This window comes from Takifugu rubripes, chromosome 21 (genome assembly GCF_901000725.2).
Source record: "Takifugu rubripes chromosome 21, fTakRub1.2, whole genome shotgun sequence".
NCBI classification, from domain to species: domain Eukaryota; kingdom Metazoa; phylum Chordata; class Actinopteri; order Tetraodontiformes; family Tetraodontidae; genus Takifugu; species Takifugu rubripes.
The window spans coordinates 19,167,536-19,190,035 of NC_042305.1; the positions used below are offsets into that span (position 1 = coordinate 19,167,536).

General features: G+C 46.5%; 2 protein-coding genes across 13 annotated transcripts in view; both read right to left on the minus strand.

The window, feature by feature from the left end:
- Nucleotides 1-42: 42 nt before the first annotated feature.
- Nucleotides 43-3,953, minus strand: klf9 (Kruppel like factor 9). 2 transcript variants are annotated; one of them, XR_003886715.1, is made up of 3 exons: nucleotides 3,242-3,953; nucleotides 1,597-1,939; nucleotides 43-884 (listed from the first exon to the last, which is right to left on the minus strand). XR_003886715.1 is itself a non-coding variant. In XM_003975228.3 (2 exons), the coding sequence occupies exons 1-2, from the start codon at nucleotides 3,588-3,590 to the stop codon at nucleotides 1,659-1,661; spliced, it is 630 nt and encodes a 209-aa protein (XP_003975277.2). In that variant the 5' UTR covers nucleotides 3,591-3,953; the 3' UTR covers nucleotides 43-1,658. The 2 variants fall into 2 exon arrangements, 1 of the variants encoding a protein (XP_003975277.2); XM_003975228.3 differs by having other exon boundaries at nucleotides 43-1,939.
- Nucleotides 3,954-7,124: 3,171 nt separating this feature from the next.
- Nucleotides 7,125-22,500, minus strand: part of trpm3 (transient receptor potential cation channel, subfamily M, member 3) — a 70,591-nt gene continuing 55,215 nt past the window's right edge. For 2 of the 11 annotated variants that reach the window (XM_029829831.1, XM_029829830.1), the window contains 10 exons: nucleotides 19,826-19,993; nucleotides 17,621-17,761; nucleotides 16,410-16,538; nucleotides 15,790-16,041; nucleotides 15,135-15,309; nucleotides 14,726-14,854; nucleotides 13,116-13,266; nucleotides 12,736-12,929; nucleotides 12,473-12,605; nucleotides 7,125-12,308 (listed from right to left, as the gene is read on the minus strand). In XM_029829831.1, coding sequence (XP_029685691.1) covers nucleotides 10,697-12,308; nucleotides 12,473-12,605; nucleotides 12,736-12,929; nucleotides 13,116-13,266; nucleotides 14,726-14,854; nucleotides 15,135-15,309; nucleotides 15,790-16,041; nucleotides 16,410-16,538; nucleotides 17,621-17,761; nucleotides 19,826-19,993 — 3,084 coding nt within the window. In that variant the 3' untranslated portion in view covers nucleotides 7,125-10,696. Of the gene's footprint in view, nucleotides 12,309-12,472; nucleotides 12,606-12,735; nucleotides 12,930-13,115; nucleotides 13,267-14,725; nucleotides 14,855-15,134; nucleotides 15,310-15,789; nucleotides 16,042-16,409; nucleotides 16,539-17,620; nucleotides 17,762-18,965; nucleotides 19,328-19,789; nucleotides 19,994-22,500 lie in introns of those variants that run through there. The other 9 variants (XM_029829829.1, XM_029829828.1, XM_029829838.1 and 6 more) reach the window with 6 other exon arrangements.

Consider the following 22,500-nt stretch of genomic DNA (forward strand, 5'->3'; position numbering starts at 1 on the left):
TTTTTATTTTATCTATTGTGACCATAAAATATTTCAAAATTATTCCAGTCAGACACTTTTTTATTTGTTGGTGACCAGAGTGGTAAACTGGTCACCTTGAAAAGCAGAACATACAAGACAGCTCAGGAAATATTCCAAATGAAAAATCACTTTAATGTTAAAAATATCAAGCAATAATTATTATACAGCTGTGTATATTGCAATAACTTTGGGTCTGCATGGACAGGCCCTGATTACAGTACAGTAGCATCAGTGTGGCTATTAACCCGAAAGGCACCTAGTTCCAATACTTTAATCATGATTCCAGGTAAGAAAAAGAGCATTTTCTTTAGATGAACATGGTTATTTACAAGTGTAACTTTACACTTCTTTTTGTGTCTAAACGGGAAAAGGTCCGGTGTTTCTGGCTCTGATGGAGGGCAAAAACACCTTTCGTCCCTTTCAATTGACATTACGTTTATCAGTTAACTGTCAAAATACACGCGAAAAAAGGGGCGAAGCCACAACCTAATGTCACATAAAAACATGTCAAAATAGTTTTGATTTTTATGTCCAGACACAAATTAGAAAAAGAGAAAAAAGTTGGAGTTGCCAGACGTTGTGCTTCCGCACCACCAGCAGGGGGAGTCGTAGTGCTGGAACAGAGACGCAGGTCCGACAGAATAAAACTCACCATGAAGCTGCTGGCATCAGGTGCAGTCACTCACACTAGCGCCACAATGGTCAGTATCAATATCAACACAACGATCCTGACAACATCTATTCGCGTGGATTTTTGTGTCCGTCCTGTCTTGTGAAGGCACAATAAGTCGGTAGTTCCAGGTCTTTAAAGGTGAGGGGCCACCAGGCCTCCGACTCAATATGGAACCCTGTAAAGTTTTTCCCTGTAGAGTTACAATAATTCAAGTCTTCGTAAAGAAAGGAAAATGGTTGAGATTCTAGACAATTCTAACTACAATTTGTAAAATTGATGTTTCTATACAGAAAATACAGCACAGACAAGCTGATCTGTCTGATTTACGAACACTATAGTTAAAAATACGAAAGCTCTGAGATTCTATTATTACTTGCCAGTAATATTGTTGCATGCTGTGCATGTGTTCAGCTGAAGATACATTATAATACTGCTCTAGTGCACATTCACCTTGACCGTGTGTGCGATGAGAGTTAGTAAAGCACTAATTCCAAAACTTTAGTATTATTGGATGCTGTTAGCGTAACCTATAAAAAACTCTATGACTCTATCATGTAAACAAAAGTAGTGTTTGGTTTTTTAAACTAACGTGTATAATGTACCAAAATGCCCCTTAGATTACAGGCTGCTCTGCGATTGAGTAAATATAATAAGACACACACTAACGAGTGAAAGGATTTTTTCTTGAAAAAAGGCAAAGCCACTAGAAGCTGTCAGAAATACCTGAATAAATATCAATCATCTAAGGAAACGAAAGGAAAGGTTACTCTCTGGCTCAAAAGCATTTCCGTTTAGCGTTGGACACGTTTTCCCAAGTAAAGGAGCATTTAAATAGTGGTTTGACTGGTTGGTGAGTGATTTTAGGAGGAGCAAACACTGCTCGTGGGTGTGCCAACACGCACCTCTGGATCTCCTGCGTGTAACTAGATAATCCGTTTGTCTGCACAGCGGGGGGTGGGGGGGGTCACACCCCGACAGGACTCTGGTCTCCAGAGTCAGAGGAAGACACGGACACAGAGCAGCGGCGCCGCTTGGCCACACTGGAGCCCTGGAGCATGCTGGGATGGAAGCCTGCGTGGCGGCGGGCGTGTTTGGTCAGGTGGTCGCTCCTCATGAAGCACTTGTCGCACAGGGGGCAGTTGAAGCGCTTCTCACCTGTGTGCGTGCGGTAGTGACGCGTGAGCTCGTCTGAGCGGGAGAACTTTTTACCGCAGTCTGGCCACGTACATTCAAATGGGCGTTCACCTGAGGACAGAGAACACATTAGTCAACCGGATGCAGCCGAACTTCAGCAAATCATATAGACAAACAAACATTGACTGCAATACGTATGAATAAAAACTAAGGACTCAATGTGATGCGGGAACTGGTATTGTCTGGAAAAGGTGGTATTTTAATGAGCCAAAATTATTTTCCCCTTTTGTTTTATATGCTGATATTAATCTGATACTACTTAAAATACTACTTGTGTTTTGGTGTGAATTGTATTTAGGCCTTATTAATCCCTATTTTTCAAGTAGATATTTGGTCAATAAAATTGGTCCAAAATGTTGATGGAATTCCATGTGACGTGTTTGGACATCTGGACGAATACCATGTTTGAAGAACGTATAAAAAGACCAAGCGTTTCCTCATTTGATGAAAAATATCTCATTACATTTCTACATATGAATTTTTATTTTTCTCTGTTCGAGGTGGGACTTTTGGACAGTTTGGAGGAGAAACTATCCTCGGATAAAAATAAAATAAAAATAACCCTTGTAAACAGCAGTAAACGCTCAGTCAACTACAGGCTTCATACATTTAAGCAGCAGCTTCACAGAGATGTTTTATTTGTGCAGCAAAAGTCTGGAAAGTCTTCCTGAAAAAGGTTTTCTCGGAATGAGACGAGGACATGTGGATCGATAAATGCTGAGTCACGGTGCACAGAACGGAAACAGACCTCTGGCCCCTCCCCCTGCACGTGCTCCACTGGACCTCAAGTCCGTTCTTGTTTACACTTTGCGCGAGGGGCGTGGGAAACCTGTGACGTATGAGGAAATGACGTCGCGGGGAGTGAAGCGGTGGGACTGGGACCGTCAGTGCCGCAGTGACCCGCTGTGAAGCTACCGACGGGCTGAGCGGGGCGGTCACCGCCCTGTCCCCTCATTTATAGATCCCCGTTCTGGCTTCATTATCTCCGCGGCTCTCGGGACCTCAGGTGACTTTTCACACCTGACCAGGTCACGGATGACGCCCGGTGGCAAACCGTCTCCCCGAACAGGTCCAACCGCCACCCCTCACCCCCCCAGTCGGGCCGGTCGGTGACACCCCCGGCAGGTGCATAAATCAATAAAATATAACGGGACCACCGCTCCTAATCTAGCATTGCTCCTTTGCGGGAACACGTTTAATGTCATATATGGACATGTGTGGCTCTCAAGGGGAGGATTTGCTGTATAAATAAGTCAACAAAGTCTTAAACTCGACGCCAACGTGACATGGAGCGGTAACGCGGAGCCGGTTGCCCGGGGTTGGGGTTGGGGTTGGGGTTGGGGTTACACTCACCAGTGTGGACCCGGAGGTGCGCCTTCAGGTGGGACGATTTGCCATACATCTTCCCACAGCCCGTGAAGGGACAGCAGTGCCTCTTCTCCGGAGAGTCCTGCACGCCCGCCGCCGCCCTCTTCTTCCCCCGGTTGTCCCCACCGTTTGCCCGGCAGCTGCCCCGCTCCACCTTCTCCTGTGTGCCGGCTTCGCCTCCGGCCAGGCTGTTGGGGCGACATTTATTCAAGTCTAATAAAATCATTGCCACCATCAGCAAAGTCCTGTTGTCCTGGTTCTCTTTCAACTTGTCCTCTGCGTGACCCGATGGTCGGCTTGGGAGGCAGTCTGCAGAGACCTCAACCTCCGACATCACCGCTGCAGGTCCGAAGGAACAAAACAAAAATCTCCACAAAGAAAAGTAACAATCGGTCGAATTGGACACAATAACAGCGCAGTTGTTCCCCCGAAACGTGGTAAAACATCCACACGTGTCGTCCTCAATGTGACTATTCCGCAAACGCGGCGCTTTCTTGGTGCGATCGCGGGGTGGAAGAGCGACCAGCCGCCAGGATAAAGCACGCGCCCCGACCCGCTTTCTAATGTTGCCCCTAAATACCCTCAAAGACTAACAAAGGGCCGCGCTTGCGTCTTATTCCGAGTTTACGTGAACTCCCACACATGCGTCGTCCAGTCCTGCTTCACCGAGCGTCGCGTCTCTCAACTCCAAGAAACAATTTCGCGGAATCTCGCGGCGTCATCAGAAAAGCGGGACGTGATTGGTCAGGAGGAAACACGAGTCGTTTTTTGGAATCACAAACTCACGTGACAGGCAGACCGGAGAATCAACCAATCAGCCACCGGGACGGGGAGCAACGAGAGGCGTGGCCAGGCTCCATCAATGAGACGTTCCCGTGCACCAAAAAAGATGGGATTTATCTGCGCTGGAAATGTTGTCGACTTTCAATCTCAGGCAAATGATTAAACTAATAACAAAGTTCACACCAAAAATAATTGATATCGGGTTTTATACCATACAAAATACTAGTCATTAACAAGTCACAACACATATCTCAACAAAAGGAACAGATTTAAAACCAATTAAAAGAGCAAACAGGGAAATGTCTAATTATTATTTTTAGTAGTAGTTGTAATATAAAGCAGTCCATCTGTGTGGTCATTGAAAACACAGCACCAGCCATCCTGGCATGAATAAAATAGCTAGCCCCCTTTAATTACAATACATTTTATATGTCTAGATTACAAAATGTATACAACGCATCGAAAATACATGTTAACATTTGGATATGTTTGTTTTTTAAAAGAAATAAATACGTACCAATTATTACATGTTCATGGCCAAACTTTATTTCACCAAGATAAATGTTTCCCGACACCTAAATTAGGAGATTCTATATAAAGTTTGGCGGCAGAGGTGCTCGTGAACTCATCACGACGCGCTCTGACGCCCACGCTGCTGCCTCAGTCACGATCTCTGTACAAACACGATTATTATATGGTTATTTACACACAATATCTTTACTATTATGTTTGTAAAATGACGTAAGGTCAATTTATGGATTAATTTCAAAGCTATCTAATGAATATAGCAAAAGCAAAGCAGTAAAAGTCAACATAAGAGAGTTTATGAAGAGTTAGCGGACTCCACTTATATTCATGTTGAAAACAGACATTGTATCTTCATAACACAGTGCACTTTGACCATAACGTGTTGTTTCTGAGTTAAGACCACGGTAACACTTGGCTCTGGTCCCGCCTACTGCCGGCAAAACAATCAGTGAAGGTCAAACTGCGCATTGAAACAGGTCAGGTTTAGGGCAGATCTATGCAGCTGTTCTTCACATAAGTGTGAAAGCAGCACATGCAAGCAGGCGCTTCTGGGAGGCACAAAGAGTGTGTGTTTGTCAACGCTCCAATACAACTTAGATATCGTGCTCAATTTCTAATGTACGATTAATTCCACCCTCCGTGTTCAGCAGCCTCACCTGTGACAACAGCATGACAGTTATTCTAAAATGAATATTTAGTTTCTTCGGAAATAAACGGTGCCCAAATGGGTCACAGCTTTGTGTATAAGAACTATTTAATGTACTTGTACCTCCACTTGATTTTAGTGGTAAATACTAAACTGTTTGCTCCACTACAAGATAAGTTCATTTCTAACCTAGACGTAATAATACATGAATAAATGAAACCATGATAGAGGCAGAAGTCAGAAGGAGTGTAACCACAATCCTACCGCTGCACTATCATCACTCAGAAACATAAAGATTCCAGTTAGTCCCAAACATCCAGGAGCTTTATTACTGTAACTCTGGTCATATGATCCCTCTGTGAGTACTTTTGTTAGAACTTGAATATTTGATTGTAGACTTTTGCAATGTGACCTGTTTCAGATGACCTGCTAACGTGTCTGGAGTCAGTGTGAGAGGACCCTCGTGGTATAAACAGAAGGGGCACCGAGTGCTCTGGGTCACTGCTCTGCTGAGGTTCTGAGAAAATTGAGCAACGGTTCCTCCAGTTGGGAACTGTGAGTGGGAACACTGTTGTGCTTCCACACCACCAGCAGGGGGCGCTCCTTTCACCAATACTGTTGATTCCACCATCACTGGAACGTTGCTCTTTTTCCTTAAACACACGTGGTGTTGTTTACAGTTAAACGGTGATTCGTTAATGAGCAGCACAAACACCCCCCAAACACCCCCCAAACACCCGCCAACACGCCTCATTAACGCTGATCCTGTTTGCGGTCAGGTGACGAAGGAGCGTCAAAAAGGTGTCGGAGGTTTCTAGTTGGAGAAAGAACCAGGAGGGCCAGCCTGACCCAGCGTCCCCCCCCCCGGGCTGCTCCTGGACCGTCAACATCCCCGGGAAGAGGAAGCGCTGCACTCACACCTCCGTCCGCACCCGCGCGGCTGAACACATGACGCATCTGGGTCATGTTGTTGATGGCACGCGGCGACATGCTCCAAGACGTTGCGCGCGCTGCAATTCTGCGAGGAGGCGAGGCGGGAGGAGGGGCACGTGCGCTGTCAGAACAGAACGTTCTACCCCACGTGCGGCATAGATCACGACCACTGAGTTAGTCCGCCCTGTGTCACGTGACCTGCCCACGTAACACGGTGCACTGTTCCATGTTGAGCAGCAGAGGTCGATGACTCGATCGATACCGGACACGAAAGCGGCCGCTTCCGGTCACTCAAACCAAAACAGGCTGAATGGACATTTTAGTCGAGCTGTAATTTGTGTCATTATTGTAGTTTTACACACAATTCTGATTCATTCACTTGGTTTCTAGTATGTTTTTCTTAAATGAGGATTAATTAAAACTATATGATGGTTGAATGTTGTTCCATATGAAGCTTTTAAAGAGGGTTGTGGTAGCAATGATGATAAAATGATGACAACAGTTTAAGGTTGTGGTTTGGGAATGTGATGGAAAATATAAGAAATAATCTAAAATAGCCACTTCCTCAGCCACACCTGGTGTTCTCAATCAATCAATCAATCAATCAATCAATCAATCAATCAATCAATCAATCAATCCTGGTAGCTAAATACCCGGCCCCCATTCTACCCCTAGAGACTCTGGGGACCACAAGTAGACCAGCATTCTGAGAGCGGAGCGGTTTGTTGGGACGATAAGGTGTCATTAGCTCCTCCAGGTAAGATGGAGGCCTCTGAGGACCCTGTAGGTCAGGAGAAGTCCAGGGAGGCATCTGGGGGAAGGCAGCCTTGGGAGCTTAAGAGGGTTTTAACCGTAGAGCCACTGGTGAAGGCCTGTTTGTCGCTTGGTTTACACAACGAGGTTCTTTGGATGGGTATAAAAGTACTGGTATATAAGTACTAGTGGTGGATGAGAGAGAAGACGAGGCGAGGCAGGTTGTACCAATCTATGTAGGGTTTTATTTAGGAAGGCATGCCAGACATGATCCTATTCACATTGAAGAATACAGCTTTTTATTTGCATCCAAAATCTCACTACATTGATTCATGTTACAGTCTCTCGCTACCTTTCTCAGTCGTCTTCTACACACTCGGAGTGGAAGAACTGCATGCATTTGAAGGACATTAAATAAAGTGTGACCCTGGAGAGGAAGGGGGTCCAATCCCTTGCTAAGATGCAACATCTGTAGTTATTTTAAAAAACACTGGGTGACAGACCATCAGATCAGATCAGCAGATCAGCAGATCGACATCATGACTCCACCAAACTGGAACACGGCTAAAACTCAAATATCGGGTTGTTTTTGGAAGGTTCTGCTTTGTGAATCGGACCTGTCACGGCACCTCTGAGCAACAGGTCTGTACAGGACAATGAGACTAGTTTCATTTGGGTTGGAGATTCAGTCCCATTCTATTGCATTCCCAAAATAACAAATGTGCCAATATCATTTCCCCATATTTACCAAACACTCTGGATCAGGCTAAAATTGCTCAGTGATCATTGTTGGGACCAAAGGTTCTGCACTGGACAATCCTCACTATTATGTTGATAAGATCATTGATATTAGTAAGAGTCATGATGAAATCTGGTCCATTTTGGGTCAAACTGTACAAACAATTGGAAAACCATGTGATGCTAACTACATTAGCATAGCCAGAACCCCTGATGTCACTGAGCAGTGCATGATGTGATCAATAATCACTAACAAACTAGTAACCAGTTGTAACTGACTAGTTTTTATTGATGGGAGCTGATCTGTGCCTGTTACAGACGGGTTTAGCAGAGAGCTCCAGAGCAACGTCAGGACGTAACCCTGGAAACAGCCAGTAGATTATATCAGCATCGGAGTTATCGGCCTCTTCCAACAACAACTAACACGTCACCTGCAGTTTGTCATGATCACCATTAACAACAAATTCATTAACAGATTGAATTTGGAGGAAAAGAGACCGAGATGTCTGAAAAGCAAAGAGAATTGTGTAATTTTCACGCAGCAAAGGTGCCTTTACCATCACATTTGACATGATAAACACGATAAAGGACACGTTTCTGCTGCAGGTGCGAGAGTTCTGCTCATTATTGATAATATCACTCACATTTCTCACATGCTTTGGCTTCTGTTACATTTATGGTCTTAGACTTGTGTTTAGATAGACCTTTAAAGCTCTACAGTCCCTGCGTTCCCATTTATTGTGTTCATTTCTCAGTGTTGCCTGGTAACGAAGCTGCATGCTGACGATCAGAAGTGAATATTCAATCATTAAATTAACTTCCCTCCTCTGGTGGATTTAAATGAAGAGGCAAACACTTACACATTAGATTAATTGAAAGAAAAATAAAATTTTCCCAGATTTTTAAATTGATGAACCCCCATAATTCCACTCATGCCCAAAGGCACCCTAAGTTTGGTATCCTGGCAACAGTGTGGTGCCGTGTCACTTTACATTAAAAAAGTCTCGTAATCATTTTGAGAAAACATACAATAAAAATTACTTTAAATACTTTAAATATGGTTGAAATTTACATCATATCAGACATTTCTATGTTGAATAAATAATAGAATTCATCAGCATTTAGTGCATGTTGATGGTCATCTTTTATTAAATTTAAAAGCTTAATTAGAAAATACTTAATATTTGACAAAAATATTACTAAGAAGATATAAATATTGATTTTGTAATTCAAACAGGCATTTACTGCAACTATCAGGAAAGAGCAAGAAATGCCATTAAATAGAATCAGTCCCAAAACAAGCATGACGTGATTAAACTGAATTAGAAAGAAAAGATTAAACAGACAAAAAAGTGATTGGTGTGAATTTCAGACAGGAGCATCGTTCTGTTCCAAGAAATGAAAACACTGATCTGGCTTGTGAACTTTTAACAGTTAGAACCCAAAATGTCCTCTGAATGTCACGTAAAATGCACAACTGCCAGCTACAATGCAAATAATTGCCAGCTTATTTCAAGCTTAATAGATAAACGTCATCGTTCTCCCTTCAGCACACCTGCACTGGACTCCAGGTGGGCTCAGCTCAAGTGTCGACCTTTCAACGGCTGGTGTCAGATGCAATTAAAACCTCTCGGAGCAGATGACCGACAGTTAGGAAGAAGGACGGATCCTGTGGGAGCAGGTGGGTATAAAAACGTTACAACAAACTGCTGGAACCTGAAAGAGGAGAGTTGTGCTACGAGAGAGCGATGACGGCATGTGGAGATATTTGGTGTCGCTAAGAAGGCTCAGGATGGGTCCGCCCCCACGATGGGTTCGCCCCCACGGTGGGTTCGACCCCACGGTGGGTTCACCCCCACGGTGGATTCACCCCCACGATGGGTTCGCCCCCACGATGGGTTCGACCCCACGGTGGGTTCGCCCCCACGATGGGTTGGCCCCCACGGCGGGTTCGCCCCCACGGCGGGTTGGCCCCCACGGCGGGTTCGCCCCCACGATGGGTTCGCCCCCACGGCGGGTTCGCCCCCACGATGGGTTCGACCCCACGGCGGGTTCGCCCCCACGGCGGATTCGCCCCCACGATGGGTTCGACCCCACGGCGGGTTCGCCCCCACGATGGGTTCGCCCCCACGATGGGTTCTGAAGAACCACCCTGGTGCCCTCTGACCTCAGGTGTTCACAATTGCACTTGTTAAAGCTCGATCTTTAACTACAGGTGATTCTCTGGAGTAAAATTACTGACCATGTGTGTGTGTGTGTGTGTGTGTGTGTGTGTGTGTGTGTCCTCATCCTCACGTTTTCTCTTATTCTATCATGTAAATCAGCTGTTGCGTTCGACTTTCATGTGCATTTAAAGATCAGACGTTCTTCCTCCAACACTCTTCGTTACACCTTCATCGAGGAAGAGGAGGAATACTGAGCAGTGGAAGAGTGTGTTCAGAGGTAAGTTGTTGCCACCCTACTGCAATAACTGTTGGGGAAAGAGTCCCGCCAGGTTCCAACACCCCCCCCCCCCCTCCTGAAGAAGACCGGTAAAAAGTGCTGGGTTGAGGGTTCAGGAGAGGAACTGATGTGGGCCAGATGTCTTCTTCAGCAGAACATTGAGAAGGACCATGAGGTGGCTGTGCTGTTCTTTCCCTGCTCTCTTTGACTCAGTTTCTACCACAGGACACAGGAGCAACAGTGAGTTCTCTAGAGGAGGTGACCATAACACAGTGATGTTCACTTGATGTAAAGGTGGCGGGTGGAAGACAGAGTACAGATACGGTACACCTTCCATTCCTGTAGCTACGAGAGGAAGTCAAAACTACTCTAGTCAGATCGCGGTTTTGGACCCGGGTACAGTGGGAGCCCCTAATCTGCCATCAGCCTGGCCCAAACCCCCATTCAAGTTGCCCTCAACTACCCCTAAATTCTCTCCCATTTTCTCTATTCTAAAATGCAAGTTGCTCGTTGAAATGTGTTTCTATTCCAGATTAGTAGTGTCGGCAACCTTCCCCTGCTGTGACCTTGACCCGAACTCCTCAGTTCTTGCCTGGACTTCACTGTCGGAGTTCTTGTCATGTGTAATTCTGCCTATCGAAGCTGCGGAAGGCAGAGGGAGCGGCGAGCTTTCTCATGGAGAGGCTGTCAGTTTTGGCTGTTTCAGGTCGTGCACCAGACTTGCTCCTGAGGAAGGGGTTTCTGGTTCCTGCCAGAGCCCGCCCCCCAGGCCCAGGCCCAGGCCCCCGGTCTGCACCCAGACCCCTCTCCATCCTCTCACTCACTGACAGGCTCTTCCTCTGCGGAGGGGCCAGTGTGAGGGAAGGATGGGAGTCATCGGAGGAGCAACTGTTTGCTCTTTCCAGCCTGGAGAGTGGGGAGCAGAGAGGGGGTCCGCTGATGCCCCCGAAGCGAGGGGTGTCGGAGGCTGGAATGAGGTCTTCGGGGTCCTCTGGATCAGACTCTGTGTGGCTGAGCTCAGCCTCTCTCTCCGGGTGAGAGGAGCTAATGTCCGCTGGTTTATCGAAGGGGAAGGAAGTGGATCCACTGGGGGAACTGGAGCGTTCCACAGGCGTGTACGGAGCGGACACACAGCGCGTGTCGATGCAGTCAGTGATGCTGGTGTACTCGGCAGCTTTTACTTGGACGCCAACTCCGAGACCACTGTAACAGCCCCTCGGGGTGAACATGAGACTGTGGGATTTGACCAACGGGGGTTCATCCAGGAACAACGTGCCAGCTGCGGAGAGGTAGCGGCTGCTTTTTGAGCGCTCCAGCATTCCTGCTGAGGGCGGTGGCGATGGTTCCATGTCCCAAGGAGGTAAATTGGAGTCTGGTAAAAGGTGAGCTGAACACAGAGACAAATCAGCAGCTGCACTGTCATCGAACATGGCTCCAGCTGTCCCACTACTCCCTGCCCCACCCTCCGAGTGCCTGTCGCCCATACCTGTAGTGCCAACGCCGCCGAAGTCCCGGCCTCCCGGCAGCACCATCTCTGTGGGGTCTGACTGCAGTGAGGCGTCTCTCTGCAGTTGTGGGGCCACACGGAGCGGATCTAGAAAAACCTCTGAAGGCCCCACCTCCTCAGAAGTTGAGACATATATATCAATACACGATGACGGACGGTGCTGTTGGGAGACCGACAGCGTCGCCAGGGGGAGGGGCTTAGACTCCCTTGGGGCGGCACCTGAGGAGACTGACTGTGAGCTGTTGGCTCGGTGGAGACTGAGCGAACGCTCCTTAAAGAAGCTCTCGGCCCTTTCAGCACCGCTCGCACGCTCCCCGCCACGACCACCTCCCACATAGAACGAGTGGCTTCGTGTCCGTGCAGCCATGCCAGTAGGAGAAGGGGGGGACATGGAGCCCTCAGCCGTGCCTTCCAGCGCCTCCTGCAGGCGGTAGGCGTTCCCCTCCGTGCTGTTAAAGCTGCACTGGCGGAGGATATACGCTGACTCGGGGCACTCGCTGTGGCGGAGGACGTACGCCGAGTCTGTGCAGTCGGAAGACGTCCGGGAGCGAACTTTGCTGACCTCCCCGCGCTCAACACCCGTTACGCGCTCCAGTGCTACAGCGATGCGTCCGATGAGCTCCTCCATCTGGGCCAAACGGATGTCAACGGTCTGCAGCGAGGCCTTCATGAAGTGCTCCCTTTCGTTGACTTCCTCTAGGCGCATCGCCATGTTCTCCACCCTAGGAGGAGGAAGGAAGACGTTAAAACCCAGAATAAACGAGCCTGTGGTGAACGAGCGGTCCCAACTCCTGTGGTACCGGCCAACACTAGCACTACTCCCATGATCGGAGCAGTCCTGCTTGTCAAAAAGTGTGAAACGGATGCAGATGTTGCTCTGTCCAACCTTTCAGAAGTGACTCTGATCCTCTCATCGTTAGACGAGTGGAATCGGTCGTCTTTCTCTCTGAAGTACTCCTCGATGCATTGCTCCTCAAAGTCGTGGACCTTCTTCAGTTCGTCCTCTGTGATGAAAAGCTCTGCAGATAAGAGCAATCAAGGGTGTGAAAGGGGGGTCAACATCTGGCTGCTTCCCAAACCTCCACAATAAAGGTGAAGAAATGGAGACGTGAACCCAGTGAACCCAGTGAATCAGAACCAAGCACTCACTCAGGCCGTAGTCCCGCTCGTCGTCGTCGTGCTTGCGCCAGCGGCAACACAGATGCTTGAGAACCATGGTGATATGACTGAAGATGATGAGGGGAGGAGGAAGGACCGGCCGCTCGTGGAAGGTCATGATCAGCTGATAGCGCTGGAACTTCCAAACCTGGTTGGAGATGGACTTCACCTCGAAGAACGTGTTACTACGATGAGAGTCACAAGAAAGAGACGTTCCATTCACTGAACCAAGCCAGAAGTGTGTGTGTGTGTGTGTGTGTGTGTGTGTGTGTGTGTGTGTGTGTGTGTGTGTGTGTAAACGAATGAATGGATTGTTAGTTCTCGTCTCATTAACGGGGACACTTTAGCTCCCGTTGGTCTCCTTCACCTACTTGAAGACGGCGATGAGCAGGTTGACCAGCAGTATGTTGGCCACCAGCAGGTAACAGGCCATGATGGCCGGGACGATCCAGGCTCCGGTCTTACAGGGAGGCAGGGACACCACCACCCCTTCCTCTGTGGTGATGTTCTGCCCACAGGGGGCTGCACGCCGGCAAAAACAAAGACACACAGATTCACGTTAACCCCGTCAAGAATCTGTCCAGGAATATGTCTCATTAGTAGATGAGACACAAGAAAGTTTAAATAGAGACACAAAAAGAAGGACAACGCAAGTAAAAAAACACAGGTGACATCCAAACACCAACAAAAGCCCAGTCAAACGGGGACAAAAGGGGACAAACGGGACAAACTGGGACAAACGGGGACAAAGTGGGAGAAAAGGGGACAAACGGGGAACAACAGGTACAAAAAGGAACAAATGGGGACAAACTGGGACAAATGGGGACGAACAGGGACAAAAGGGGACAAACGGGGACAAAGGGAGACAAACAGGGACAAAAAAAGGGGACAATTACATCTGTGAATACCAAAGAAAAGGCACAAGTACAGGTCTTGCAAACAAACATAAATTGGAAGTATTTTCTTAAATATGCTTCTTTAAGATGGTGGGGGGGGGGCATGTTCACAAATGTGCACCTGAAAAAGCAAAAATATGCATGAAAATGCATTTCGGTTTGTGCCAGCAATATATTTAAACACGCAGCTGATGTTTGAAATATATGGCCACGTGTGTGCAGAGCATCGCTCCTCTGCTGGAATGTTGCCATTCAAAGTGTGTTTTTTCCATCTGGGATGGTTCAGTTGCTGTGGATTTTCCAGGGAACATCAGCATTTGTTCTTGGTTTGTTTGCCTCATGCTCGGCATTTCTTGATGTTTTATAGTTTCACACCATTGAGCCCAAAGACAGAGAACTGAAGTAATTTTTCCTTTTGATTGAATAAAACAATCTTTCACTCCACAATTTGGATTAAAAACTCTGACAACTGAACCACGTGAAAAAACAGATTGAAGATGATGAGAGGTGGCTGACTGATACATTCAGGTCTAAATCTGCAGATATTCCCCATAAATTTGTGACATTTGCTGTGGTGAGAAGCTGAGCCAACACTGAGGGGATGGTATGGGTCACGTGGCATGAACATGACAGGCTCTTCTCTTCAAATGGCTGAAACCCAGAAAAAACTGGTAGAGGAAACATCAAGAATATTCACAAAAACGGACACTCACTCTTGATGTCCCATCTAGCCAAGAACAAAAACCCATGAAGTTCCCACAGATTTGAAGAGTGCTTCTGAAATGTCACGTGGCAAATTCAGCAAGAATAAAGTTCCCAGGATACACTGAGACCAATAGTTAATCAGCCTAGTTCAATATCAGTCTGATATTTAATAAAATGGGGTTGAGAGAACAGAAGGTGACGATACAAACACAGAAGGCAACTTTGACCTTCGAGGTGTATGAAGTAGCATGCACAGGTTGTCTGCAGCGGCCTCTAGTGGCCACTGCGGGCGTTGCAGGGTGGTAATGCGACAGGGTGGATGCAGAGGTGCGGGGGAGGGGGGGCTGTGATTAAACTGAGGGCGTTATTGATTGATTTACTGGGATTTTGACTGCACTGGGAAAAGTGGGAAGGACCATGACTACGCCAGCCTCCGTGAGCTCGAAAGTAATTTTCGACCAGCCAGAGTTTTTCATTCACCCTTTGCTGTACCTTCCTACTATGCATATCTGAAACAAAGAACGAAAACATTATTTCAGATCTCTTCTCTTTGGGCCACTCATCATACACAGAGACAACAGAACGGCGCTCGCTCAGTCGCACATGTTCCCAAAGACTTCTCTAAATGTACTGTAAACAAATGCACACACGAAACATCCAGACACGCTGACAGGAAAATTACGTCTTAAAATAACCAAAAGATAGATTAGATGGAGAGACTTTGTCTGGGAGGGAGCCTGAAGATGTAAATCCTACTCAGAAAGCTTGGTACTTTGGCACTGAACTTACGGTCAATCTGGTCAGCAAACACCTCCCCGTAGATCATCCAGTAGGGCATAAAGAAGATGTTCCTCGCTAGCATCCAGGAGGGGTCTTCGTTAGGGTTGAGGATGGCCTGACGTGCCACCCCAAAACTCATCAGCACCACCAACATGATGATCACAAAATACATCATGTCGATCATCTGACGGGACGGGGTAGAAGAGGGGCGTTGTAGGTGAGGGGGGGGGTGGGTGGTTCGAGGAGACAAAACACAGAGAGGTGACTGACGTTCCCCAGGAGGAGGGCAGAAGAATAAAGTGGCATTGATAGCAGCCTCACAGTCAAAGGCATTTTAGATACGCCTTGCTTTACTTTCCATTGCAGGAGAAAGATCTTCATTTAGAGGACGCGACACATCTAAATGCATCAATTGTGACATTTTGTTTCCTGCTTATTCCTCTAAAACATGTGTGGACCAGGCTGCAGTTTGCAGTTGCCTTTTTAGTCATGATTTTTGGCTGCGAAATGACCTGAAAACCATTTAAATTACAGCCACATTTTCCGTGTGTGAAGACTTTCGAACACCAAATCTCTGCCTGCTCATTAATCAGAAGAACTCTTGAGATGAGAAGCAGAAGAAAGTCAGACATTAAGCCTCATGTCGAGCACCCCTTCGTCTCACCATTTTGCCAATCATCATCACATAGGGACCCAGGTACTTGTTCACACCAAAGATCTCCAGCAGACGAATGTACCAATAGATGATGTTGACGCAGTAGATCACCCGGCCATAGCTCATGAGCGGGGGCTCCTGGAGACGCAGAACCATGCCGACGGAGAATATGAGGATTGCCATTAGGTCTGTGATATTCCAGTACTCCTGCAACCACACCTTCACCTTCTGTAACAACTTCCCCGGCTCAGACATCAGGATCTGGAGGGAGATCAAGGCAGCTCAGTGTAAAACATGGCGGGAAACTGGAGTCTCACGTGGTGCAGTGCAGCCCAGCCACCGCTAGAGGGCAGTGCAAGATCAGCAACCTGCAGCACTGAGGCGCCAGAAGTGACGCGCGCATGTTGACGTTGGGATTCATGTATAGAGTTGTCCGTGCGTGTTTCTTTGCTTCAGTCACACTTGTCATCCTTTGCACTGCTACAACACCTCGAGTTTTCGTTTTTAAACAGCTCTTCCAAATACCCAAAAGACGTTTGCTTACATCGTTTGTCCTTTGTGCCTTATCACAAAATCCCCCAAATTAACCTTTAACGCTGCAGGAAGGAGCAACATCAGCTGAAGGATACCTCTCTCATCTTCTCAATTCCATTAGTGAAGATGTAAGAGATGACAATCCACTCCTGAGGAGAGGGCCACAGATCCATCTTGACCAGGACAATGTAGTTGAACAACATCAGATAGCCAACGTACGCCATCTACATCAAAGCAACAGCAGAGACAAGTTAAGTCAGAAATGATACATTATGACCAGTTCAAATTGTTTTCATCAGTCTAATTGTTGACCCTTAACCTCCTGATCGTCTGCCTTCTGGAAACTCGGAACTGAATTTTAATTTCTACATATTTGAGTGCTGCACCTCCACATTTGGCCTAAAACTGCCTGTAACTGATTCCTGGCAGCGACTCCAGCACCCAAGACTGAAAAAACACATTTTTCCAAAAGGTATTTCAAGCCTTCAGGTTTGTCCACATTTTCTGCACGAGGGTGGTTGAATTACTGGTACCTGAGAGGCCCAGTTAGGGCCCAATCATGGTATTAATAAAAAATATTAATAAAATTAATAATTAACCAGTTATTGTTGCTCAGTAGGTGGCGCTGCAGCATCCATCTTATTTATGTCAAAACATCCAATTTTCATTTAGTATCTAATGTCCTATGAGACCATTTGAGGACAGTGAAAATAACACTGCAAACACACACACACACACACACACACACACACACATCAGAAATACAAACGCAGAGCTGCACACAATAATGAAAATAACAGCAATATAACAATAATAGCAGATGAAACAAAACACGAAAACCAGAACTTGATTAAAATAAATCATCGTACTCATATTAAAACGTTCCTTTTTTTACTAAAGTCTTCATTTCACAAATATTTTTTGTTGTCAGTGTAAGAACTGCTGAAAAATCAATCAAATGCTTCATTATAACAGTTTTGTTATCTGGAATTGAAAATACTAAAATGTTTGTGAAGAGTTTGTCATTTAAAAAGTGTTTTTTTTAATCTAAAATGTCAAAATAATCCAAACATATTAGAGTTTAAGTTGAAAATTTTTTGTTGAGAGACTTTTATTCCTAATTATTTATTGGGGTTGAAAATGAATTCAGGGGTTCATTTGTAATGATTGATTCTTGATTATCTTTCATAACAACTATATATTAAACATCTATTTAAGCACAGTGAAGCCTCTGCCACCCCCCCCCCCCCCCAATACCCCCCCCCCCCCCATCGACGCTGGTGGTGCTGCTGGAGCTCACACCCACCGTGTGGAACCAGAACTTGACAATGGGGGCATTGTAGAACTCATAAATCTTGCGGCCCATTGGGATGAGACGGTGGCGGTTCTGAACTTCTTCGACGTCCTTCTTCCTCGATGCCTCTGCTGTTACTTTACCCAACATTGCCTGGATTGGGGGGGGGGGGTAAAGCCAGGAAGGTTTGCAATGGACAGAGTAGGAAGAAGAGAAATGATGAAAGAAGGATGAGACAAAGAAAAGGCAGCAGGAAAGAGATGAGAGGGGTGGAGAGAAGGCAGCAGGGAGAGAGATTACACGATGCTATTGCACCAGTTTAATGTTGCAGCAAGCACAGGCAACGGCATCATTCCATACTGTGAATGTGTGTTTGGGGTGATGCTGGGTGCAGGTGCACACAGGAACACTCATGGATCGCCTCTCAGACAACACTCAAGCAGGACAAGAGAGAAGAGACGGAACACAGAGAAGAAAACAACACCACAGGTAGTTTCTTCTGATCTGAGACTTGTTCTAATCCATGAGAGGTTCCGAGCCTGCTGCCCACGTCTGGGCCTCTTAACGACGAGGACGGACCTCTGAGGGAGCACGTGCACCACATTGTATTGTATGCAAACTACTGCAGTATATATAGATATATAGGTATATGGCTATATAGGTATATGGGTTTATATAGGTATATGGGTATATATAGGTATATGGCTATATAGGTATATGGGTTTATATAGGTATATGGGTATATAAGTATATGGGTTTTTATAGGTATATGGGTTTATATAGGTATATGGGTATATAAGTATATGGGTTTATATAGGTATATGGGTTTATATAGGTATATGGGTTTATATAGGTATATGGGTTTATATAGGTATATGGGTTTATATAGGTATAGTAACGCCTTTAGCATCACCTCCAGATATGAGACTATAGAGACTTTATAATTCCACACTGGGCAACGTGTGCACGGCAAGGAAAATAATGCAACGTGCTTCTGCCAGATTTTGATTGGAAAAAATGAACAAACTGTTTAGGATTTACAACTCCTTCACATTTTGATGTTCACATTCCAGTCCCCATACTCCGTGTCGAGGCAGGGGTTGAGCCAGAGCCCCCCCGATATGAACATTCATGTTGATATAAATCCTTTTTTATGTGTGGATCTAGAACTAGAGTTTCCCTTCCAGCACTACTTCATGCTGAAAGTTCTGAGCATGCTCAGTAGCTACCTGCAGATAGGACAATACAATCTCCCTCGGTGGTGCAGCAGTGTGTGCATGTCCATACGGCGGCTCATGAGGTGAGGGCGCATTAGTACAGGCAGAAGCCGGGGCTGATTTCACGTGCATTCCTTGGCCGCAGGGGTCTTTAACGCCCGCTGCATGTGTAAATGGCCCGTTTCATCTTTCTTTGCACTGGCCTGCTGCCTGTACTGGATGCAGATGGGAGGAATGTGGAGCGGGGCTCCATGTGTTTGGTGGGACGACCACAGATTCAGGTTGTGTGGCAGGAACATCAGCACACAAACTGACTCTTGGTGTCACCTTCAGAACTGAGTGAAGAGAATCGTCAAGTTTATGCTATACATCCACAGTTATGGAGATGGACCAACTCTTCCATGGTGAGCTGGGAGAAGGTGCTCAGACTCTGTTCTATAATGCAAAAGCCCCCCATGCTCAGTAGCTGACATGCTGGGTGGTATGCTGTGGCAAGCCACCACTGGGATGGAAGAGAAAGAGAGAGGAAGGAGGGCATCAGTCAGCTAGCATCCAGACTGTACCTCAACTGTGAACTGAACTTGGAGAGAGAAACAGGGAGGAACAGTAAAACCAAGGAAGGAAAGAAAGGGAGCAAAAGCAAAGGCAGAAGGGAGATAGAAAAGAAGAGACGTACAGGAGGGAACCCACAAGCAGCGACAGACTGAGACGCTACAACTCCAACAACATTTCTATGCTGAGACAATGAGAAACAGGAATGGCCAATTTAGCTGGAATGATCCAACTGGCCAGAATAGATAAATATATATAAATAAATATATGTGGATGAATATATGTGTGGACTGCAAACAAACTGGTCCATACAAGATAAGAGCAAAGGACACAGAATGTTGATCTCGTGTGTGTGCACTGTTGGAGTAAGCACATATATGCTGAGATGGGGGGCTGAGGTGGGTTCTCTCACCACGGAGTTGTACTGCGTCTCACAGTAAGATCTTACTGTGAACTCCATGTCTTCGTCCTCCTTCTCCTTGGCTGGTTTCTCGGGCTCCTCCTCTTCCTTCTCCTGCAGATAGTCCTCCTGGTCTTGGGGCATGTAGGACATCTCGTCCTTATTCTTGAACTCCAGGCTGAGGATGGACGGTGGGAGAAGCAGCCCTAGAATGACCTGGGGAGAGAGGAGGACAGGAAGTGGAAGAAAAGAGGACTAGTTCAAGATCAGATCAGAGTTTGGCAGATGAGTTACAAGCACCTGCACATTAATTGTAAAAGCAATTACAGAAGATAAAGTTGCCACGGTCGGATACAGACAAGACCTTTGTTACCCCCTCAAAATGAAAGAACAACTCAGTTGATGCTGAACAGATCTCATGAGTAACCATCGGAATAACGATCATCAGAATAACTATCTCTACTAACTAGTGATAAAGTGTGACTCAGAAGTTTGTTGCCAGTTACATCAAGATTGTTGATTGCGTTTAACGAACATTTGCAGGGTGACAGAAAGTTTTCGGCTCATTAGTCATCAGGACAAAAGATTGAAAGTGCTGATAGTGATGAGTATGAAAGATGGTGATGGTAGGGTTAGGGTAGGGTGATGGTAGGGTGAGGATAGGGTGATGGTAGGGTGAGGATAGGGTGATGGTAGGGTGAGGATAGGGTGATGGTAGGGTGATGGTAGGGTGAGGGTAGGGTGATGGTAGGGTTAGGGTAGGGTGATGGTAGGGTGATGGTATGGTGATGGTATGGTGATGGTAGGGTTAGGGTTAGGGTGATGGTAGGGTGATGGTAGGGTGAGGATAGGGTGATGGTAGGGTGAGGATAGGGTGATGGTAGGGTTAGGGTAGGGTGCTGGTAGGGTTAGATTAGATTAGATTAGATTCAACTTTATTGTTATTGCACATTATTGCAACAAAATGCAGTAGGGTGATGGTATGGTGATGGTATGGTGATGGTAGGGTTAGGGTTAGGGTTAGGGTGATGGTAGGGTGATGGTAGGGTTAGGGTAGGGTGATGGTAGGGTTAGGGTAGGGTGATGGTAGGGTGATGGTAGGGTTAGGGTAGGGTTAGGGTGATGGTCGGGTTAGGGTAGGGTGATGGTAGGGTTAGGGTAGGGTGATGGTAGGGTTAGGGTAGGGTGATGGTAGGGTTAAGGTAGGGTGATGGTAGGGTGATGGTAGGGTTAGGGTAGGATGATGGTAGGGTTAAGGTAGGGTGATGGTAGGGTTAGGGTAGGGTTAGGGTAGGGTGATGGTAGGGTTAGGGTAGGGTGATGGTAGGGTTAGGGTAGGGTGATGGTAGGGTTAGGGTAGGGTTAGGGTGATGGTAGGGTTAGGGTAGGGTGATGGTAGGGTTAGGGTAGGGTGATGGTAGGGTTAGGGTAGGGTGATGGTAGGGTTAGGGTAGGGTGATGGTAGGGTGAGGGTAGGGTTAGGGTATTTTTGTCGACATGCTGTTTGTTGTGTGTATTGCAGCCCATGGCCTCCTGAGGGCTGTGACTCATGTTGGTTAAACCTAACGACTAACCCTAACCACTAACCACTAATCCTAACCCTAAACCTAACCACTAGCCTAACCTAATATAATTCAACTTAACCCTAACCACTAACCCTAACCACTAACCACTAATCCTAACCCTAACCCCAACCTTAACCCTAACCCTAACCCCAACCTTAACCCTAACCCTAACCCTAATCCTAACCTAACTTCAACCACTAACTCTAATCCTAACCTTAATCCTAACCACTAACCCTAACCTAACCCCAACCCTAACCACTAATCTTAACCTAACCCACCGAGCGTCCTGTACAGTCCACTCCGACCCCTTCCTCTTCCCCTTTCCCTTCCCCTTCCCCTTCCCCTTCCCCTTCCCCTTCCCCTTCCCCTTCCTCATAACCAACCACTTGGAGCTCCGAGGAGCTCAGACCCAGCAGCTCGCGTCCCTCCGGCTGCTCCAGAGCAAATCTTCATTACTCACAACTGGAACCAGCAGCTGCCTCCTCTCACCAGAACATCCAAGTGAGCCAGAATTACATAAAAGTCAAATGGAGCACGAAAGGATCCTCTTCATGGAGTTCATCACACAAATGTGGGACATCATTTAAGGTTTTTACGTAATTAAGGTCAGCTCTGTCCCCACTGGCCAACAGGAACGTGGTGAGGTCCAATAATGAAGGTGGACCAATGGGGACACCTCGTTCAGACCTTGTTCTTTCAAACATTTCTGTCCATCTTCTTTTTCTAAAAATAGACCACAAACAAGAGCCCGGCTGAATACAGCTGGGACGTTGCTGACAGCTCCAGTGCACGTACGCGTGATTGGTGCTTGACTGTTGATTGAGCGTGCACCTGATCTCCTGCCATCATGGACCACAGTCTCTCCCAGTCTATCATATATTTTCAAGACATGATAATGGCTGAGGAGCACAGAACGGAGGAGACATTCCTGTGATACATGAAACTTGGTTGGATCAGGTTAAAAACAAACAAAACCCCCTAAAGAAGAATGAAACATTGGTCTCCTCAGGAAGCTGCAGCCTCAAAGAAAAAACTAGATCTACGAAAATAGGCTACATGCTGTACAATAAGTTATTGGAACCTTTCGTCCAGTATTAAGCACCATCAAACTTTTCATCATCCTTTCAGTGCAACATGTTGTGTACAATGATTTCTGAA

Bases quoted from the DNA above. Each gene is read 5' to 3' on its own strand.
- klf9 (XM_003975228.3), bottom strand. From the start codon at position 3,590: ATGTCGGAGGTTGAGGTCTCTGCAGACTGCCTCCCAAGCCGACCATCG. The intron at 1,940-3,241 runs GTGAGTGTAACC...CTCTGTCCTCAG, and splicing joins GCACCTCCGGGTCCACACTG to GTGAACGCCCATTTGAATGT.